This window comes from Dendrobates tinctorius, unplaced genomic scaffold (genome assembly GCF_039654945.1).
Source record: "Dendrobates tinctorius isolate UK_male_01 unplaced genomic scaffold, ASM3965494v1 ptg000211l, whole genome shotgun sequence".
In the NCBI taxonomy this organism is placed as follows: domain Eukaryota; kingdom Metazoa; phylum Chordata; class Amphibia; order Anura; family Dendrobatidae; genus Dendrobates; species Dendrobates tinctorius.
Window position 1 is genome coordinate 8,701,929 of NW_027361878.1, and position 23,454 is coordinate 8,725,382.

Consider the following 23,454-nt stretch of genomic DNA (forward strand, 5'->3'; position numbering starts at 1 on the left):
CTGTTATGTCATGTCATGGCCCAACACAGGCGACATCTTCGTGTCTGTCTCTCATGATGGTGAGGGAAGAAGACAGCGACCTCTACAGTTAGCCATGAATTATATACGTCTCTTGAAGCACGTGATCTCGGTATATATGGAGTTTGACATTTACCTCAAGGCTAAACTTAAATATGTAGTGAGCTGACATTTCTACCATGAGCCAAGCTTAAAAATAGCCTATGTCATATAAGCTAAAGCAATCTACAGAACTGGGTGTAATAAGAAATATTTAACGAATTATTAATATTTAACAGTATCTCACCTGGTTGCTGATGAATAATGGGAGGGCGGATATAAAAGGATGCCAGGTGGTTGTGTGAGTGTCTCAGCCTGGGAACACAGAGAGCCTGTCTGTGTGAGAGACACAAGTGAGTGAAAGCAGTGCCCACTGCAACTGTGGTTTGGCTGGACGGGAGAAGCCCGCCAGTTGGTAGTTAGGTTGTACCTTGATTAGTTAGTGCCGGACAGGCAAGGATTTGTTTTATGTTTTATTTCTTTTATGCATTGCTTTCACCTTTAATAAACCTGACCCAGTGTCAGTTACACCCGGATCTCGGCCGTGCGCCTGAGTTTCATGCTGAACGCACGTGACCTTAGACCCCAGCAAAGGTGATCCCGGAGTGTTTTATCACATTGTGGTGGAGAATGCGGGCATCACGTTGGAAGCATGAGCATGGAGGACGTGGTGAAAGTGCTGGTACAGTCCACCGCCGTCCAGCAAGAAGCTAATCGGGTGATGATGGCCCAGCTGAAGGAGTTGGTGGACATGACAGCTACCGATCGTTCGCTTCTCCAGCAGGTGGCGCAGCGCCTGGCAAGCTTACCAGAGGTTAACCTGGAAGCCGAGTCGAGAGTGATTCACGTGAGTCGGTACTGGCAGAAGATGACGACCGAAGATAACGTCGAGGCGTACCTGACCACGTTTGAACGGACGGCGGTGCGAGAAAAATGGCCGAAGGCACGATGGGCCGGCCTGATTGCCCCGTTTCTTTCCGGTGAGGCCCAAAAGGCATATTATGACTTAGAGCCTGAAGCCGCGCAGGACTTTGACAAACTGAAAGCCGAGATCTTGGCCCGGCTGGGAGTGACGACTGCTGTCCGTGCACAGAGAGTGCATCAATGGACTTATCAGCCGGATAAACCACCGCGGTCACAGATGTTCAACCTGATCCACGTGACGAAGAAGTGGCTACAACCCGAGGTGTTGACAGCGCCAGAGATAATCCAGAGAGTCGTCATGGACAAGTACCTGAGAGCTCTACCGCCAGCCCTGAGGAAGTGGGTAAGCCATGGAAATCCTACGACGGCAGATCAACTTGTGGATCTGGTTGAACGTTACTCCGTGGCGGAAGGACTCCGAGACAACGCTACCCCACCTCGTTCTTCATCATCTCCACGTGGAACCGGTAAGACTGTTCCAGGGAGTAGGGAGAAGGAAAAATCCCTAAAACAGTGGGGGAGGAAAACGGGACTGCCCGCACAGCGAGGCCGAGAGTAACGAACTTTGGTCTAAGCAAGGGGCCCGTTAGGTGTTTCCGCTGCCAAGAGATGGGACACATTGCTGCGAACTGTCCGGTCACTACTGAACCCATGCAGTGCGACGTCACAGACTCTAAAAACCACATGTCTATGGTTGCACGGGTAGTGAGAGTGAATGCCGGTCAAAAGGATGTGGAGAAACACTTGTGTGATTTAACTGTTGATGGAAAAAATGTGGTGGCATTGTTAGACTCGGGAAGTGTGGTGACTCTGGTGAAGGCCAGTCTGGTGTCAGCCCCGACTGGACCATCAGACAAATTTTCTGTAATGTGTGTGCATGGAGACACCTGTTCGTACCTCACCACGGTCATATGCATTACTACTTCCTATGGGTCTGTGCAACATAAAGTGGGACTCGTCCCTGCGTTATTGCATGATGTTATCTTGGGCCGGGATTTTCCCCACTTCTGGCAATTGTGGGAGACTCAGTTGATACCCCTGGGTAATAGGGTACATGATTCTTCTCCCAGGGTGCGTGTGGGTCCCGAACCCCTGGAAGAGGTCTCCCCGGAAGCCTCGGGGGAAGAGTCTGCGGGAAATGACCTGCAGTTCCCATTTTCAGTCATGGCGGGTGATACGTAGGAGATCGGGGAAGAGGAGGAGGCCGACAGCCGTCCACCTCCCCGTTTGCTGGATTTGGAAGTTCAGAAAGATGACTTCCAAAGCGAGCAAATAAAGGATCCTACCCTTTCTCAGGCTAGGACAAATGCAAAAGTGATAAATGGGGTACCCGTAGAACCTGGCTCTAGGCTGGCATATCTTTACATGGTCCTGGAGAATGATTTACTCTATCAAATAGAGAAAAAGGGGGAAGACACGGTGCAACTATTAGTCGTGCCAAAACCCTACCGGCGGCAGGTGCTGGACCTGGCCAAGGACATATGATGGGAGGTCACCTGGGAGTCCAGAAAACCACCGAAAGGATATTACACTGTTTTGTTTGGCCAGGCATGCATCACAATATTCGTGTATATTGTGAGTCTTATCCTGACTGCCAAGCCTCTGCGCCTAAGCCCCGGTTCTGTAGCCCTTTGGTACCCCTACCTATTATTGAGGTCCCGTTTGAGAGGATTGGGATGGATTTAGTTGGGCCCCTCCCACGGTCTGCATGTGGACACCAACATATCCTGGTCATCTTGGATTATGCCACTCGTTACCCGGAGGCCATCCCTTTGCGTAACACGGCTACCAAGACGATTGCCAGGGAACTGGTGCATGTGTTTAGTCGGGTCGGTATACCAAAACAGATACTCACCGACCAGGGGACCCCCTTTATGTCCAGGATAATGAAGGAGCTGTGCAGGTTGTTACAAATCGAACCGTTACGCACATCCGTGTATCACCCTCAAACAGACGGGTTGGTCGAACGGTTCAATAAAACTCTGAAGCAGATGCTGAGAAAGGCGATAGACAAGGATGGGAAGAACTGGGACTATTTTCTTCCGTATTTGCTTTTTGCCATCAGGGAAGTGCCCCAGTCTTCCATGGGATTCTCGCCTTTCGAGTTATTGTACACCCGACGTCCTCGCGGACTGTTAGACGTCGCCAAAGAAACCTAGGAGGGTCAGGTCACTCCGTTTAAAACGGTGATAGATCACGTATCCCAAATGCAGGACCGTATTGCGGCTGTTATGCCTATTGTCAAAGAACACATGATGCAGGCTCAAGGAGCCCAAAAAATAATCTATGATAGGGGCGCCAAGATCCGTACGTTTGCACCCGGAGATAGGGTGTTGATCCTGGTTCCCACGGTGGACAGTAAGTTCCTAGCCAAGTGGCAGGGCCCCTTTGAGATTAAGGAAAGAGTTGGTGAAGTAAACTACAGAGTATACCAGGCAGGTAAACGGAAACCTGAACAGATTTATCATGTAAATCTGATAAAACCCTGGAAAGATCGGTCTGCCTGGTCAGCGGAGCTAGCCCGTCCCGTCTGCTCGCATACCGTTCCGGAGGTACGGGTTGCCGAGACTCTATCGGAGCGGCAAAAGACTGAGGTCAGGCAGTTTCTACTTCACAACCAAAAGTTTTTCTCAGAAAAACCCGGTCAGACTACGCTAATGAAACATGACATCATAACGGAACCTGGTGTCACAGTTCACGTAAAACCCTACCGAATCCCGGAAGCACGCCGTGAAACCGTTTCCCGAGAAGTGAAGGCAATGTTAGAGTTAGGAGTCATTGAGGAATTGCACAGTGCTTGGTCCAGCCCGATTGTGCTAATTCCTAAACCGGACGGCAACATCCGGTTCTGCAATGACTTCAGGAAACTGAATGCGGTCTCAAAATTTGATGCCTACCCTATGCCCCGGGTCGACGAGTTAATAGATCGGTTAGGAAAAGCCCGGTATATTACGACCCTAGACCTAACAAATGGGTATTGGCAGATCCCTCTGGCGGAGGCTGCCAGAGAAAAGACGGCATTTGCTACGCCGGAAGGTCTATTTCAGTATGTGTATATGCCATTTGGACTGCACGGAGCACCGGCGACCTTCCAGAGACTGATGGATCGAGTCCTGAGGCCACATAGGCAGTACGTTTCGGCCTATTTGGATGACATTGTCATTTACAGCTTGGACTGGGAGACTCATCTCCAGAAGGTACAAGCTGTGATTGACGACCTGTGGGATGCAGGTCTAACCGCGAACCCCAAGAAATGTCACATCGGGCTAGAAGAAGCCCGGTATTTGGGGTATGTAATTGGGAGGGTTATTGTTAAACCCCAGCTCGATAAGATTCAGGCGGTTCTGGACTGGCCGCAACCTGTCAACAAGAAGCAGGTGCAAGCCTTCCTGGGGATCGCCGGCTATTATCGCCGGTTCATACCCAATTTTGCAGCCATCACTACCCCCCTGATGGATCTTACAAAAGGGAAAGACTCCGTCATGATTAAATGGAGTTTAGCGGCTGAAGAAGCCTTCCATAGCCTAAAACGGGCACTTTGCTCTCAACCCGTACTGGTGACTCCGGACTTCTGCAGCGAGTTTGTGGTACAAACGGATGCCTCTGATACCGGTATCGGGGCCGTACTCTCACAAGTGAGGGACGGAGTGGAACACCCAGTCCTCTATCTCAGCAGGAAGCTGAATAAACATGAGCAAAGGTATGCAGTCGTAGAAAAAGAGTGCCTAGCCATTAAGTGGGCTCTAGAGGCCCTCAAATATTACCTGGTGGGCCAAAAGTTCAGGCTGATCACTGACCATGCCCCTCTCAAGTGGATGCACTTACACAAGGAACGGAATAGCCGGGTGACCCGGTGGTTCCTTGCCCTGCAGGCCTACACTTTTACGGTGGAGCACCGCCCAGGGGCACAGATGGGGAATGCAGATGCCCTGTCCCGAGTGCATTGTTTGGCGGGTGTCATTGCTCAATCGGAGTGGTCTGAGCAGAGGGGGGGGATATGTGAGAATCATGTGGGAATAGTGGATGAGGGCAGGTATATCTCGCCCAGATACCTTTCCTATGTGGCCTAGTCTGGTCAGTATCTCACCTGGTTGCTGATGAATAATGGGAGGGCGGATATAAAAGGATGCCAGGTGGTTGTGTGAGTGTCTCAGCCTGGAAACACAGAGAGCCTGTCTGTGTGAGAGACACAAGTGAGTGAAAGCAGTGCCCACTGCAACTGTGGTTTGGCTGGACGAGAGAAGCCCGCCAGTTGGTAGTTAGGTTGTACCTTGTTTAGTTAGTGCCGGACAGGCAAGGATTTGTTTTATGTTTTATTTCTTTTATGCATTGCTTTCACCTTTAATAAACCTGACCCAGTGTCAGTTACACCCATGCTGAACGCACGTGACCTTTGACCCCAGCAAAGGTGATCCCGGACTGTTGTATCACAGGCTAAAGAACACAAGGAATGGACATTAGACCAATGAAAATCTGTGCTTTGGTCTGATGAGTCCAAATTTGAGATCTTTGGTTTCAACCACCGTGTCTTTGTGCGACACAGAAAAGGTGAACGGATGGACTCTACAGGCCTGGTTCCCACCGTGAAGCATGAAGGAGGAGGTGTGATAGTGTGGGGGTGCTTTTCTGGTGACACTGTTGGGGATTTATTCAAAATTGAAGGCATACTGAACCAGCATGGCTACCACAGCATCTTGCAGCGGCAAACTATTCCATCCGGTTTGTGTTTAGTTGGACCATCATTTATTTTTTAACAGAACAATGACCCCAAACACACCTCCAGGCTGTGTAAGGGCTATTTGACCAAGAAGGAGAGTGATGGGGTGCTACACCAGATGACCTGGCCTCCACAGTCACCAGACCTGAACCCAATCGAGATGGCTTGGGGTGAGCTGGACCGCAGAGTGAAGGCAAAAGGGCCAACAAGTGCTAAGCATCTCTGGAAACTCCTTCAAGACTATTGGAAGACCATTTCCGGTGACCACCTCTTGAAGCTCATCAAGAGAATGCCAAGAGTGTGCAAAGCAGTAATCAAAGCAAACGGTGGCTACTTTGAAGAAACTAGAATATAAGACATGTTTTCAGTTGTTTCACACTTTTTTGTTAATTATATAATTCCACATGTAATTCATAGTTTTGATGCCTTCAGAGTGAATCTACAATTTTCATAGTCATGAAAATAAAGAAAACTTTTTGAATGAGAAGGTGTGTCCAAACTTTTGGTCTGTACTGTATATATGTAATCGATATTATACAGTGTATTACATATTTACAATTTATTACAGTTTTTTGTGTTCTAAAGTTGTATTCCAATAAATAGATATTATGTTCTACCTAAATATCTTGATTATTGGATCATAGAAATGCTCAAATGTCTGGTGTTCACATTGTACTACAATAAGTTGTTCACTTAAATATAAGCAATATATGTGGGAGTCGGAGTTGGAGTCGGAGTCGTTGTAAGGGAAATTGAGGAGTCGGAGTCGCAGGTTTGGCTTACCAACTGCACAGCCCTGCTGAATATGTGTCCATCTACCCTCAGATCTTGTTATACACATATATATGTTTTATACAGCTTTTGCATAAATTATGAAAGGTATACATTTTGCAACAGGTGAGATCCAGTGATGTTATCGTACATACTGCAACGAGACTCTGACGCACAGACTGAATAGTGGAGCAGGGAGATTATGGCTCCCTGCTCCAACACTGTATTCAACTGTATATGCATCATGTAAATGTAGAAGCTGTAGAAATTGAGATGTCAGATAAGGGGGGACGGTGTGATGCCATTCAGTACCGTGTCTTCCCAACTCAAGGACCGCATAGCCGCTGTGTGGTCTGCCAATTTTAGCGGTATAACAGGTATACCATTGTTTTCATACCCGATGGTTTCCTCTACTCTTCAAAGATTTAAAATGTCGCTATATCGACTGATGACTTGCTGTATGCAACCTTTCAGTGTTAGCACTCCAATAGGTCTAAGAATCTTTTTCACCTAGCAATCATCATTTTTAAGTCATGCCCACTCAGTGGACCTTCTATGTGTTTAGTTTCCTCCCCGAATTGGTATTTGGATGCCATGGCTCCCTTTAATGACATAGTATCATGGTATTATGCACAACTAAAACCTCGTAGAAGTGCTGTTTTGGGGAAGCTTTAGAAATGTTCCAGGACATGCCAGGAGATTTTCCATTTTTGGCACCATTCAGGGAGAGCGCCCCTTTTTTTTTGTTAGATATCGAGAGAGTTGGCAAATATACAGTACAGACCAAAAGTTTGGACACACCTTCTCATTCAAAGAGCTTTCTTTATTTCCATGACTATGAAAATTATAGATTCACTCTGAAGGCATCAAAACTATGAATTAACACATGTGGAATTATATAATTAACAAAAAAGTGTGAAACAACTGAAAATACTGTATGTCTTATATTCTAGGTTCTTCAAAGTAGCCACCTTTTGCTTTCATTACTGCTTTGCACACTCTTTGCATTCTCTTGATGAGCTTCAAGAAGTAGTCACCGGAAATGGTTTTCACTTCACAGGTGTGCCCTGTCAGGTTTAATAAGTGGGATTTCTTGCCTTCTAAATGGGGTTGGGACCATCAGTTGTGTTGTGCAGAAGTCTGGTGGATACACAGCTGATAGTCCTTCTGAATAGACTGTTAGAATTTGTATTATGGCAAGAAAAAAGCAGCTAAGTAAAGAAAAACGAGTGGCCATCATTACTTTATGAAATGAAGGTCAGTCAGTCCGAAAAATTGGGAAAACTTTGAAAGTGTCCCCAAGTGCAGTGGCAAAAACCATCAAGCGCTACAAAGAAACTGGCTCACATGAGGACCGCCCCAGGAAAGGAAGACCAAGAGTCACCTCTGCAGCGGAGGATAAGTTCATCCGAGTCACCAGCCTCAGAAATCGCAGGTTAACAGCAGCTCAGATTAGAGACCAGGTCAATGCCACACAGAGTTCTAGCAGCAGACACATCTCTACAACAACTGTTAAGAGGAGACTTTGTGCAGCAGGCCTTCATGGTAAAATAGCTGCTAGGAAACCACTGCTAAGGACAGGCCACAAGCAGAAGAGATTTGTTTGGGCTAAAGAACACAAGGAATGGACATTAGACCAGTGGAAATCTGTGCTTTGGTCTGATGAGTCTAAATTTGAGATCTTTGGTTCCAACCACCGTGTCTTTGTGCGAAGCAGAAAAGGTGAATGGATGGACTCTACATGCCTGGTTCCCACCGTGAAGCATGGAGGAGGAGATGTGATGGTGTGGGGGTGCTTTGCTGGTGACACTGTTGGGGATTTATTCAAAATTGAAGGCATACTGAACCAGCATGGCTACCACAGCATCTTTCAGCGGCATGCTATTCCATCCGGTTTGTGTTTAGTTGGACCATCATTTATTTTTCAACAGGACAATGACCCCAAACACACCTCCAGGCTGTGTAAGGGCTATTTGACCAAGAAGGGGAGTGATGGGGTGCTACGCCAGATGACCTGGCCTCCACAGTCACCAGACCTGAACCCAATCGAGATGGTTTGGAGTGAGCTGGACCGCAGAGTGAAGGCGAAAGGGCCAACAAGTGCTAAGCATCTCGGAACTCCTTCAAGACTGTTGGAAGACCATTTCCAGTGACTACCTCTTGAAACTCATCAAGAGAATGCCAAGAGTGCAAAGCAGTAATCAAAGCAAAAGGTGGTTACTTTGAAGAACCTAGAGTATAAGACATATTTTCAGTTGTTTCACACTTTTTTGTTAATTATATAATTCCACATGTGTTAATTCATAGTTTTGATGCCTTCAAAGTGAATCTACAATTTTCATAGTCCTGAAAATAAAGAAAATTCTTTGAATGAGAAGGTGTGTCCAAACTTTTGGTCTGTACTGTATGTAGGATCTATAGTCATAAAATATATGAATTTCTATACTTATATCCCTTCATCAGGCATGTTTACATAGTTGTGTGTTTATAGAAAGTCATTGTACCTTTATTTTATGTGAATGGTGACCTATCATCCCAATGATTGCCACCTTTCCAACCCCTGTAGGCTTATCGACGCAGCTGATATCTATAGTAAGAGTAGTAACTGTCTCCTCCATAGTAACCTGTCTCCTAGTAAACTGTCTCCTCCATATATCTCTGAATTAATCTCCCGTTACCTTCCCTCACGTAATCTCCGATCCTCCCAAGACTTCCTTCTCTCCTCCACACTTATTCGCTCCTCACCCAACCGCTTCCAATACTTCTCCTGAATATCCCCCATTTTTTGGAATTCTTTGCCCCAACACGTCCGGCTATCAACCACATCTTTCAGACGGAACCTGAAAACCCACTTCTTCAGGAAAGCTTACAGCCTGCAATGATCCCCGCTGTCCCCTCACCACTACTGGAGCCACCGCCTCACCATCACTGGTGCTGCTGCAGCCCCCCAACCTACTGTCTCCTTCCCCACCATCCTGTAGCATGTAAGCCCGAAAGGGCAGGGTCCTCTCCCCTCTGTATCAGTCTGTGATTGTTAGTTTACTGTAATTGATATCTGTAATTTGTATGTAACCCCTTCTCATGTACAGCACCAAGGAATCAATGGCGCTATATAAATAAATATTAATAATAAGAGACAAAAATTCTTAACACCTGATTATACACACTGTACAAATGTGTCATTTACATGTTTATTAGTTGTTGCACTTTACATGGAATAATTACAGTATATTGCTTTTACACATGAATAAGAAACAGATAGAGATAGACTGGAGAAGGCCTCTTTGTGACATTGCAAACCATTTTATTTAACATGGACGTATAACAGTTTTCTGAATGCTCGGCAGAAGGAGTGTCGATAAGAAGGCAGCCTAAGAGCTTGCCAACACCACCAGCGATAACTTGTTTCTACATGCTTTCTATAAAAATATATTTGCTATGCCAGGGTGTATCCATCGGTAGAAAAGACTGTAAAGCTACACGCTGCACATTAGAAATACTAATACGCGTATAGTGCAACAATCCTGCAAGAAAAATGTGATACAAAGCTATGTTCATCAATCGGTGCTATGCATCCACATACCATTTTCTTCATCACTTTGTAAAAAGCGTAGTCATTAGTGCTTTTCTATAATAGGGCTCTGGGAATAAATATATACCACACAAGACACAATATTTTTTTTTTTTTTAAATGGTGAGAAAAAGTAGAATGCATAGTATATAATTACATATATTGGGGCATACATTATGTGAATATATATTAAAGCTGGTGTAAAAATGAGGTTTACTAAGTAATGAAACTAGTATATAAAAAAAATTATAATAAATAATGTCACTTTTGCTATTCTGATGGTACGTGTTTTCGACAATGGCATCATGTGCACAAAGATCATACTGATGGAAATGTGCCATTTTCTAAACCACAGATCGTAAGTACTGTATATTGTTATTTTGAAAACTTGGTATGTTTAAATGGACCTTTAAAGGACCTTTTTTCACCTGTTGTGATTGTCAATTTTCCCCTGAATCTGGTGTTACTTTTCTTTTGTTCCCGCTCCTCTATATTCCTGAGTTATGGCCTTTTCAACCCTCTATAAGTCCAGTCTTTTTAGCCCTATAGGTGTGATCCTCTCAAAGACTACCAGAAAAATTGAAGACAATGGCCACTTTGCTAAAAAGGCTACCTTTATATACAAGGATGAAAGGACCATATCTCAGGAACAAGAGAAAAACAGCGCCGGGATTCAGAAGAACAGCGGCATTTACGCAACGTAATAAGAAATTACATATATAACAAATGAATGTTCCGTTTTAAATCATTAGTTTATGCCTCAGAGACTTTCCTGCCACCATAACGGCATACAGTAAGTTCCAACTTTACTTGTCCAATGTAAAAGCTGTAGGCCGTCAACCTGCCTGTATACTAGTATACATATCCTGCTCAGTCCTTCTTTACGGCAATGGTCTCTCTCCATGTCTGCCCACCTCTTCACCTTGCGTGCTTACTTGGTACCCCTACACTAATAGGAATATTCACCACATGCCCTGGGGGTTAGAGATGAAAACTCTTATTTACCATTCATTGCAATGCACGGCATGATAGAATACGTTTATAAATACGAACATACATATTATAAATAGTAATGTAGTCTTCTAATTGAACTTCCTTAAAGGGGTTGTCCATTACTTAGATAATAATGGACTATCCTTAGCAGTCTGACTTCCAGCCCCTCCACCGAGCAGCATCTCCTGCTGTGAATGAACGCTGGACGTGCAGTTCAGCACAGCTCCTTACACTGTGCACTGAATTCTCTCCGATATACCACTCACTCCAATAGTAGTTGTGGTACAGTACCTGACAATGACCTTGGTCCCCACCATTCTGATATTAATGACCTAGTGTAAGGGTGAGTCATCAATATCTAAGTCCTGGATAACCCCTTTAATATCCGGTATCTTAAAGGGGACCTGTCACCAGGTGTAAAGTGATCAGATTTGCTCTTATTTTATTCCTACTGCTCACCTGAGTGTTCAGATTATTTTTTAAATGTGTAAATTCACCATATGGTTCCAGAGATACGATTATATATTTTTAGTGTTATTATCTATGGCCTTTACCAAGGGATCGATGTTTCCAGGATCCTCTGGGGCATGTCTTTAGGATGTTCTGTATAATTACCCTGTAAGCACCGCCTTGTTTGTAAAGACCAGACAAACTAGCACTAAATAAAATGTCCCACATTTCTAGAACTGTATGATGGATTGAAAAAAAACCAAACAAAAGCACAACAGCATGTGGGAGCAGCAGGAATAAATTAAAGGAGTCCCGACAACATTTTTATTTAACAATCTCTCCTAATTACCTATCTAATGATGTGTCAGTGCATTAAAATATTTTCCGGTTTTTGTCGTCTTGTGTTGCAGAGTCGTTCTGGTCTCATTTGACCGCTCCTCTTCGTAGCCCTGCTCATATAGGGACTGTTGCTTGGCATGGATCCACTTCCTTCAATGTAAGGCTATGGAGCCTCAGAACAAGGTTCCATAGACTTATATTGAGAAAGTGACTTCCTGTTCACACATAACCCCCAGAATGATCCAGTTATTCCGCTTGCAGGTCACATGGGCCAGAAGAGGACCAGAGTGTCGCTGTAAACCTTGGAAGAAAGTGATTGGAAAGTATTTTAATACAATACACAGCTTTACATAGGCAATTAGGATGGATTATGTGATAATGATTTTGTCGGGACTTCTTTAAAGAAGCACTCTTCCCTGCAAAGTTTTCATCTAAATATATTGCAGTCATCATATTATAGCGCTCTGTGTACTTACAATTGCTCATTTTCCCCTTCGACCCAGTTAATTCTTCTCTTTTACATTAGGTCTAAGACATGATGTGATTAAAACAGACCAGCTGAATCCTTCTAAGCTCTGTGTAGAAACAGGAGGTCTCTTTTCCCTGCATGAGTCATCAATAGAATTTCAGTGATGCAAAGTCACTGGCAAGGGAAGGTACTGAAAATCTGGGACAGGAGTTGAAAAGAGGGTGGAGCTGGACTGCCAGGAACTTTGAAGTGATGTAGAATTGTAGTTCTAATGATGACTCCTGCAGGGAAAAATACTTCTTATTTCTACAAGGAGAAAAGAAAAAAGAAGAATTAACGGGGTAAGATAGAGAAATGAGCAATTATAAGTTCACAGTGCTGTATAACATGATGATTTCAATATATTAAGAGGACAAATTGTTGATGGAGGTGCTTCTTTAGCAGAAAAATATGATTATTTACAACCTGGTGACATGCTGAACAAAATAGCTGGAAATGTTTTTAATGAGGGAACTTGCTTCTTTAATGTATCATTTAATTTTTACATCAGTCACATAAAATGTCAAGAAATTTATTACCGTAGTTTACTTTTTCTCCAAAGGAATGATCTATCTGGAAATGAGAGTGACAGAAGCTGGTGGATAATTTAATGAAAGCATTAAACAAAACTACGGTAAGTGAATCATTTTCATGAAACCCTCTCCATGTCTAACAAATAATATACATTTTTTTTTATTATTTCACATACACGTTATACCTGGTATACACACTCACACACATAAAATATTCACGTTATAGGCAAGTATTGTTTATTATCAAGAGAAACTATTCATTGATCATCCAGCTCCAAGTCATTTAGAAGGGGATTTCCAATATTTTTGGAAATAATATTGGATAAAGAGCTTAAGTCACTATTTAGATAGCTTCTCTTATTTTTTGTAGCTTTTACTTTATTTTCTTTAGTATTTTTTTTAACTTTTTGTTAAAGTAGTTGTGTACTTTAGTCGGAGAAACAGAAGAGCAGTGTAGGCTATAATAAAAATAACAGATAACTGCTTATCTTGCTAACAAGGTCTTAAAGTATTAATATAATATCGATTGGTATAGTGCTGTTTATTTATTTCACTTGTAATGCTCACAAACTTTGCATAAATCAATGGTAAAAGTGCATATAAGAAACTTTGTAGTACATCGTCTCAGAGAATTCAGTTTCTATCTCCACTTATGAGCCACTTCTTTCCCTCTCCTCTGCCTCTTCTCATTCCACACTTAAAAAACACAGCTGAGATCCATATTGGCAAGACGGACTTCTAGCACAGGGATGTGTCAGGTAACAAGCATATAAAAGTGTATTTAGTGGAGAGGGGGAAGGAGGACTGTGGAGCACTCAACACAGTGAGAAACCAGAAGCAGGCACAGGCTGCAGCTTTTATGGATTTTATTTCACTTCAGTGCTGGATTCACAGCCACACAGCACAGTATTGTTTTCTAATATCTTTTATGCCGCTGTAGTTTCTGTCTGTGTGCAACAAGGAAAGAGAAGCAGAAATCTGTCTCTCTGTGTGTATGGTAGACATCTTAGCAGCTAGTCTCCACACACTAGCTCAGTGACAACTGAAACTTAGACATAGAGCCTACAGAGGAGAAAACCAATGCAACATGCAGGATACAAGTCATTATGTATAGAAATTGTGCTATTCCTCATGTACACCTGAAACCCTAATCTGAAAAGTTACCTGAAGCTGGAGCCACCACTAGAGGGTGCTAAGGAACTCATTGCATACAGTTTATATGATCAAACTGAACTGAATACAGATCAAAACCATCACTGATTAATATAAAATAAAGAGACATCAGATTAGTATTATTGAACTGTTGACTAGAAAAGGTCCTCTTAGTTGAGCTAGAGCCATTATTAGGAAAAATATTTTTGAAAAAATATTTTTTTGTAATATATTTGGAACACAAATGTTGAATTTCTTATTGCATTATTTATTTTATATTACAATATTCCTTTTTTATTTCCATTGTTAGATTTCATTAGTTCTGCCTAGTCCAAGCAGAACCCTCCTCTGTAGCAGCAGAAAGGAATATTACTTATTAATCTGCTGAATGATATGACCAACCATATGCCCTTCATTTCCAGTGGAATGGAGATTTTTCTGCATGCCTTGCAAAAGACCCTTGGTAAGACTGTCTCTAATGCCTCGGCAAAAAAAAAAAATAGTTTAAAAAATAAAAGTACATACATATAAAAATAATACTTTCATGCAATACTTATAGCTCTCTTCCCTATTCACCCTTTAACTCCTAGCAGGACAGTTGGCCTCATAGGCAGCAAAGAAAGCAAAGTGTTATAGCGATGATATATATCCGTGAGATATACAAATATAAATATATGCATTTTATATATATCTATACATACATGCAGATATCCTCTAGCAGATTCTGCTACTGACAAATGCTTACAGGCAATGATGTTTGGTGGCGGATATTCTGCAATCCACCACATTCTCCACTAGAGGGCATGATAAAACTTGCTGCGCATCTATGTATACATTTATATATGTTTCTTGCTGAGTTCCATTTTTTTCTCTCTCGTTCTTTCACAAGTTATGAATGTCAAACCATAGACCTTATACAGCCAGAGGCATAAATATCTGCAGCGAGTAATTTTGCAAGGCTACGTGGGTAGAGAATCAGAAAGGGGAGATCTTCTGCTAGTTGGTGCTTTCAACCCTCTCTTGACGTCGTTTCATGATTTCCTGAAGTTCTGATTCACCCTGACTTCTCTGCAAGAGAAAAAAAAATCAGAAAAGGGATCAATAAGGGTTCATTCAGAAATCAGTGATTATTCTCATGTGCAAAAATAAGATATCTGCGTTTTATCAGGGTTTCCTCAGTTTGGTCAATGTCAGTTTTTACCATTAAAGTTTGACCTGAGTTTTATTATTTTTTTCTCAGAAGACAAAAAGGAACTGTTGGAGCTCTTCTCGTATCAAATTGTGTGTGAAAAATGGACAGCACACAGATAGCCTTCGGGTGCTGACCCAATTTTGCCATGAACCTTTGACTTGAATTGGCAAGTTTGACTCGATACTAGGATCAAAATCGGACATGTCTCAATGATTTTGTATGGACTACTTAGGCTGTAAAAATACCCAGACATGTGAACAGTTCCATAGACTATAATCCTTATGAGTTCTATCTGTGAAAACCACGGATAGAACTCGTCCGAGAAAAATGGTAGTTTGAATGAGCCCTAAGTATCTGCAAATAAAACATAATGTTTCAATTTTTTTATACCAGCACCAGTTTATACTCAAGAGTAAAAAGCCAATGGACCAGTTGTGGGTAACTAGTCGCCTGGTTGGAGGGGGAATTCACTTTTCCATCTCCGTACTGTACACAGTTCTAAGTGTTTGCTAGGCTTTCCTGTGAATATACTCATATATGGTTACATTGCTGGGAGTACATTTGCTGATTATCATTAATCCCAAGAAAGGGTTCCACATTTGTAGCAAAGAGGTGGCCAACCATGCTCTATTTCCCTCCATGATAATGAACTGCAGATGCAGAAACAACCAATAATTAATAATTAATAATAATAATTTTATTTCTATAGTGCCAACATATTTGGTAGCACTATACATTTTGGAGGAGACTTGTTCAGACAATAAAGAAACACAGAATAGCAATAATCACATAAATTAACAGATACTGAGAGGAGTGAGGGCCCTGCTAGCAAGATGCAACCTATGAGGAAATAGGGGAGACACGAAAGGTGCATGGTAACAGTTGCTTGTATTGTATGATCGACCCACCAATATAATAAATAGGGTGTTCACATAATGCTGCATGAACCAGTCACCAACCAGTATGTGTACAGACACAGAGGGCTATTAAATGCATGTAAGGTGTGTGAACAGATGGTACAAGGGTCTTGATTTTGAAGAAAATTTTATAGGGATAGTTAGATAAGTAAAAAAAGAAGAAATATGCAGCACTCACCAATGTAGCTGAAAAACGGCCGTTTCACGATTAGTCGCTTCTACGGGTCCTTGACCTGGACCCGTAGAAGCGACTAATCGCGAAACGGCCGTTGTCCGGCACCTCCCTCCCCTAGCATTCCTCCACGTCCTGCATGTCCACACATTTGATGGAAAATATGTGAAATAAAGACTCACAGTTTTTCAGCTACATTGGTGAGTGCTGCATATTTCTTCTTTTTTTGCTTCACATTGAAATATTCATGTTTTTTCATGCAAGCACCTCCATTTCTTGTCTGAATCATATGCCACAATACTTCAGATAAAGAGCTCCATCTGGTAATGTGGTGATTTGTGTGCCCTAGTATGCCGTTCATCTGTTTGCTCTTTGCTGGGATCATAGTTAGATAAGTATATTGAGGTGGTAGGCCTGTCTACAGAAATGCGTTTTTAGGGCACGCTTAAAACTGAGTTTTGGGGATTAATCAAAGTGTCTTGGGTATTGCGTTCCAAAGAATTTGCGCAGCTCACAAGAAGTCTTGGAGACAGAAGTGGGAGGTTTGGATTATTGGAGATGTTACTCTTAAATCATTAGCAGAATTGAGGGCACGGGTAGGGTGGTAGACCAAGATGAGGGAGGAGATGTAGGGTGGTGCTGAACCATGGAGCGCTTTGTGGGTGAAAGTGAGGAGTTTATATTGAACTCTATATCGGATGGGTAACCAGTGCAATGACTAGTACAGGTTAGAGGCATCGGTGTAGCGGCTGTCAAAAAATATGATTCTGGCTGATGCATTTAGGACGGATTGGAGAGGGGAGAGTTTAGTAAGTGGGAGACCGATAAGTAGTCCAGTCAAGAATGAATAAGAGCAACAGTAAGAGTTTTTTCAGAGTCATAGGTAAGAAAAGGTTGAATTCCATAAAAGTTTTGGAGGTGTAGATCTTATGAGCGGGTGAGTGATCTGATGTGGGGAGTGAAGGAAAGATCTGAATCAAGTATGATCCCAAGAGAGTGGGCATTTTGCTAGGGGGTAGAACCACACACGGAAATGGCCATATTGGGCATAGGTTATTGGAGGGAGGAAACAAAAGGAGTTCAGTTTTTGACAGATTCAGTTTCAGATAGAGGGAGGACATATTGTTATCGACAGCGGAAAGGCAATCACTGGTGCCTTGTAATAATGCAGGCGTGATGTCAAGAGGAGATGTGTATAATTGGGTGTCATCGGCATAGAGATGGTACTGAAAACCATATCTACTGATTATTTGTCCAATAGGGGCAGTATACAAGAAGAGGAGGAGGCCTACGACTGATCCTTGAGGAATCTCCAGCAGTAGGAGGAGAACCAGGAGAGAACGGTGTCCTTGAGACCGATAGAGCGGAGCATAGTGAGGAGGAGCTGATGATCCACAGTGTCGAATACAGTAGACAGGGCCGCCATCAGGGCATTACGTATGGGGCCCGACCAGCAGAGGGGGCCCGCATCGGGCACCGTCACCTTTACCCATCAGGCCCCACTGCCCCATCCTCAGTGGCAGGATTCTGCCGGTCAAGTAACTGAACCTGCGTCCAGGACGTAGGTTCAGTTACTCTATTGCCGTGCGGACCCGCACAGTAATAGTTAAAGCTGCCAGCCAATCGGAGCCTGGCAGCTGACGTCAGCACGCACGTCGCTGGCGTCTGACGTCAGGCTGGGGTGAAGATCGCTCGCTGCTGGAGCGCTGCAAGGTAAGAGGAAATATTTTTTTTTAATTAGTATTGCAAACGGCAAACCGGGGCCAGCAGGATTGAGACGGGGCAGGATGGAGACGGGGGCAGGATGGAGATGGGAGCAGGATGGAGCGGGCAGGATTGGAGACATTGGGGGCAGGATGGAGACGGGTCAGGATTGGTGGCAGGATGGAGATGGGGCAGGATGGAGACAGGGCAGGATTGGAGACACTGAGGGCAGGATTGGAGACACTGGGAGCAGGATTGGAGACACTGGGAGCAGGATTGGATACAGGGGGCATGATTAGAGATACAGGGGGCAAGATTGGAGACATGGGGGCATGATTGGAGACACAGGGGGCAGGATGAAAGACACTGGGGGCAGGATGAAAGACAGGGGGCATGATTGGAGACACTGGGGGCATGATTGGAGACACTGGGGGCATGATTAAAGACACAGGGGGCAGAATGAAAGACATGGGGGCATGATTGGTGACACAGGGGGCCGGATGAAAGAAATGGCAGGATTGCAGACACAGGGCAGGGTTGGAGACAGATGGGGCAGGGTTGGAGACAGATGGGGCAGGATTGGAGACAGATGGGACAGGATTGGAGACAGATGGGGCAGGATTGGAGACAGATGGGGCAGGATGGATACGATCGAGACAGATGGGGAGATCATATGGGGCACAATGGATACTCATGAAGGCAGGATGGGAGAATATATGGCTGAAGCCAGGAATGAGACACGCGGGGGTCAGGATGGGGAATATTATTACCATAGGGGCTAATTAAGGGATATTACTACTGCAGTGATGTATTTATTTTATTTTGTGAGTATACTGTATTAAATGGGGGAGCGGTCCTGTTACTGTGTAGAGTGATACTATGTTGCCTTGTTTTCTTCATGTGATATAATGTGGAAGTTGGGAAATAAATAAGTAATGTGTTCTGCAAGCGGAGCTCTAGATAACTGTGTTATTTCCTGCAGAGACGAGCCCTAGCTGGAAGAAGTGATGGCGATCTGTGTTGGATGAAAGATGAAAAGCAAGGATGAAGGACTTCACCTTGAGACATCACTGGTGAGTTAGTGTGTTACATATATACTGACACTGTACACTGTATACTATATACAGAGGTCCTGTGTATAATGTCACCAGTGATCACTGTATTACCTGTACATTATATACAGAGCTCCTGTGTATAATGTCATTGATCACTGTATTACCCGTACACAGACACTGTATACAAAGTACAGATCCCCTGTGTATAATGGCACTTATGGTGATAGTATTGTGTTTTTTTATTACTGATCAGTATTGTAGTATTCAGTCATTATATGGTGGTAATATGTGGTCTGGACATGGTGTTGCGGCATTTGTCCCTTGTATGTGCTATTATTTGGTCACTTTGTGGTGGTAATATGTGGTCTGGTCATGGTGCGGTGGTATTTGTTCTTTGTATGTGATATTATTCGGTCACTGTGGAAGTAATATGTGGTCTGGTCATGGTGTGGCAGTATTTGTTCCTTGTATGTGATATTATTCAGTCACTGTTGTGGTAAAATGTGGTCTGGACATGGTGTGGTGGTATTTGTTCCTTGTATGTGGTATTATAGGTCACTATGTGGTGGTAATATTGTGTCTGGTCATGGTGCGGTGGTATTTGTCCCTTGTATGTGATAGTATTGGTCATTTTAAAAATTGAAAAATAAATTAAAATGTACCTAAATCGTATTGCATATTTTAACAAATATTTACTAGGTTAGCGTAGAGTAGTGCTCCGCCAAAAGTGTCTACCCTGTTGTGGTGGCGGCTTAAAAAATCTTTTGGCCAAAACAAAAGCTGTCGGCTATATGTGTGATCTGGTGATGGGAACTGTTAATGTGTGATTGGTGAGAAGTGGAGTTTTTCCAAGAGAGCGGTGGTACTGTGGATAGTTTGAGGGGTGGAGGCGGGGCTGAGGGAGGGCCTGGGTGGAGTCTCAAGGGGGCCCCAAAAATTTTGCCAGTATGGGGTCCTGAAATTCCTAGTGGCAGCCCTGACAGCAGAGAGATCCAGGAGAATCAGCAGGGAGTAGTGACCATTAGATTTAGCTCTTCGTAGATTAGTAGAGACTTTAGTAAGGGCAGTTTCACTATAGCGTAAAGAGCGGAAACCAGATTGTAGAGGGTCAAGAAGAGAGTTATCTGAGATATAGCCGATTTGACAGATGTGGACCATGCTCAAACAACTGAGTGTGTTCACTGTTTCCTGATTTCTGAATATGCCTAAATTCAATTTTACAATTTTACAGCTGACCTTGCCATATGCTAATAGGAAAGTGACTAGTCTTGGAGGACATTGTTTTACCTAGACTAATCATCCCACTAATCGTGTTATTATGCACCTAAGGGTGTGAGTGACATGATTTGCAAGAGCAGTGCAGCCCGTTCCTCTTTGCAAATCTGAGCCTTACTGGCAATGCGCAGTGAAGCCAGGTGTATTCTCTCTGGCTTCATTGGCATACTGCTCATGCCCAATGAGACAGCAGTGACTCAGACAGCTGTTACCGCCAGCTCATCGTCTTTCTTTCGCCTGGCTGAGCCACTGCTGTTTGCCTAGGCATGCTCAGTACACCAATTTACTTTGCTGCGCATTGCCAGGGTGGCAGAGATTTGCAAAGAGCCAGGGGTGATATCGCTCTTGCATTAAGACATAACTATGTTTATTATTCACATACTATGACATCACTGTGTTTATCCCTCTACTGTGACATCTGTGTGTATTATCCCTGCATTGTGACATCACTTTTTATTAATTCTTTACTGTGACATCACTATTTATTGTCCCTTTACGGTGACATCACTGTGTTCATTACTTCTGTACTGTGAAATCAGGTTTACTATCCCTGTGCTTTGACATTACTGTGTTTATTACCTCTGTACTGTGACATCACTGTTTTATCCCATTAATGTAACATCACTGCTTATTATCCCTTTATTTATTTATTTTTTTTTTCCTCAATTATTTTTATTGAGGTTGAACAAGAAAACAAGTCAAAACAATGACAACCATAGTTACAACCACCATATATATGAAACTAGGGGAACGAGAGAAGAAAATAAGGAGCAGAAAGTGGGGACCGACAAATGAAAAACAGGAAAGGAAGGGGGGGGGAGGGGAAGGGGTGAGGGGAGGAACAGGCATTAGTGGCATCGATAGAACTATGTGTAACAGCAAGTACACATAATAAGTCTCAGTGTTCTGCAGTACAGTAATATATTCCAAAAAGGAAAGAAAACAAACAACATCCAATATCCAATATCTAATATCCGGCATCTTAATTATATACGGCTAAGCAGGCTGGAGCGGGGCAACTGTGGAGTGTCTACTATGTATCCAGGGGTGCCAAATGTTCTGTCTTTTTATTATGGCGGTCATCGAGTGAGCTAGTGCTAGTTCAAGCTGGCAGTGAGTGTTAATTCTATCAATTAGTCCTGCAACCTCTGGGGGGGTGGGATCTTTCCATCTAGCCGCTGTCAACACCTTAGCAGCTATCAAAATATGTGACAGCGTACCTCTAAGAATATGAGGAATTTCGTTCAGGCCAATGTGTAAAATGGCCTGGCTTGGGGTCAGAGTCATCTGGATACCCAAGACTTGTGAGATCAATAAATCAATACCCCTCCACCAAGGCTGGAGCACCGGACAGGACCACCAAGTATGCTCAAGAGTACCCCTCATCCCACACCCTCTCCAGCATTCACCAGACCCACCAGCTCCGAAATGGGCCGTTCGGACTGGGAACTGGTACCATCTCAGGTGCGTCTTTTTCAACTGCTCCAGATGGTTCACACATGAAGAGACCCGTACAACTTCACACAATCCTTCCTCCCAGTCAACAGGTTCGGAGAGAAAACCCAGATCCCGCTCCCACCTGATCATATAGGGCAGTTTTGTATTATCCGGCGGGTCATTCAGGGCTCTATATAATAATGAGATACCTCTCGGGCCAGAATCAGGCAGCAGAAAATAACTGTTAACTGTGTTATTTAGTTGTGAATTGAAAAAAACCGAGTCCGGTGAATTATGCAACATATGACGTATTTGTAGGTATTGGTAAAAACACCTCCGGGTGGCCGGAAACTCAGCAGCCAGTTGGTCAAACGGGATTAACCCACCACTCCCCACTAGGTCTCCCAGACTCACAATTCCGGCAGCAACCCATGACTGAAGATTAAGGTATGGAATATGCATCTCAAGGGCCTTTAACGATATGGAGTGGCGTGATAGTTTAATAAGAGATGGGACCACTGTCCTTCAATGATGTAGCGCAGCTTTCATAGTTGGCAAAAGTGGGGAATATTTAGTAGTTTTAATAGCTTCAGCCTCCAAAATATATCGGGTAGACCTGGCGGTAGCATAATAGTTTTTTATTTGAAGCCATTTATGGTCTCTGTCCGCTTGCCACCAGTCTCTCAGTCCCGTCATTATAGCGGCTTTATGATACTTTAACAAGTTTGGTACCCCCAGTCCCCCTTTTTTATACGGGAAATACATTAGGGCCCTGGAGATCCTAGACTTTTTATATGACCAAATATAACTATATGCCATAGTTTGTAATCTTAGAATTCTTTTTTTAGGGATTATCATTGGTATGCACCGGAGTAGGTACAATATTTTAGGTAGGACAATCATCTTAAAGGCATTAATCCTTGCAATCCAGGAGGTCTGGACAGCATGAAGCTGCTCCAATTGTTTCTTAAGCTGTATTTCCAAATTAGTAAAGTTCCTATCCACAATCTGCTCAGAACCCGTCAGTGTAATGCCCAAATATGGAATACCCTCTCTCATCCACTTAAAGGGAAAAATGGCCTCCAGCCTTGTCTTTGCCGCACAAGGAACCGCCACCGGAAACAACAGGGATTTTGTGGGGTTCAGTTTATAGTATGAGACCTTGCTAAATTCCCCAAGTTCACAAATAATCGCAGAAAACGAAGATTCTAAATTTACACAGGATAGAATGACATCATCGGCGTATAGACCGACTTTGTGCTCCACCTGTCCAACCCTAATCCCAGAAATGCCCGCCGACATTCTAATGCGCTCGACAAGCGGCTCCATGCACAGCTCAAAAATAACAGGCGAGAGCGGGCACCCCTGTCTCGTACCGTTCGTGATCTGGAACGGGCCGGACAAGAAGCTAGACGTCAAAACCCTGGCGCAGGGGGTCGAGTACATGGCACAGATTGCGGATAATATAGGGCCCGACAGTCCAAATTTCTTCAGGACTGCTCTTAAATATCCCCAGTGCACCCTGTCAAAAGCTTTTTCAGCATCAAGTGACAGGAATGCACTGAGTTGGCCAGACAGCTCAGATATTTTAATCAAATTCAACATACGTCGTATGCCATCCTTCGTCTCCCGTCCTGCAACAAAGCCCACCTGATCTGGTGACACTATAGTCGGTATAATTAGTTTC

General features: G+C 43.6%; 1 protein-coding gene across 3 annotated transcripts in view; it reads right to left on the reverse strand.

The window, feature by feature from the left end:
* Window positions 1–9,646: 9,646 nt before the first annotated feature.
* Window positions 9,647–23,454, reverse strand: part of EPS8L2 (EPS8 signaling adaptor L2) — a 211,625-nt gene continuing 197,817 nt past the window's right edge. For all 3 annotated transcript variants that reach the window (XM_073554386.1, XM_073554388.1, XM_073554387.1), the window contains one exon: window positions 9,647–15,083. In XM_073554386.1, the coding sequence (XP_073410487.1) occupies window positions 15,012–15,083 (72 nt within the window). In that variant the 3' untranslated portion in view covers window positions 9,647–15,011. The remainder of the gene's footprint in view (window positions 15,084–23,454) is intronic.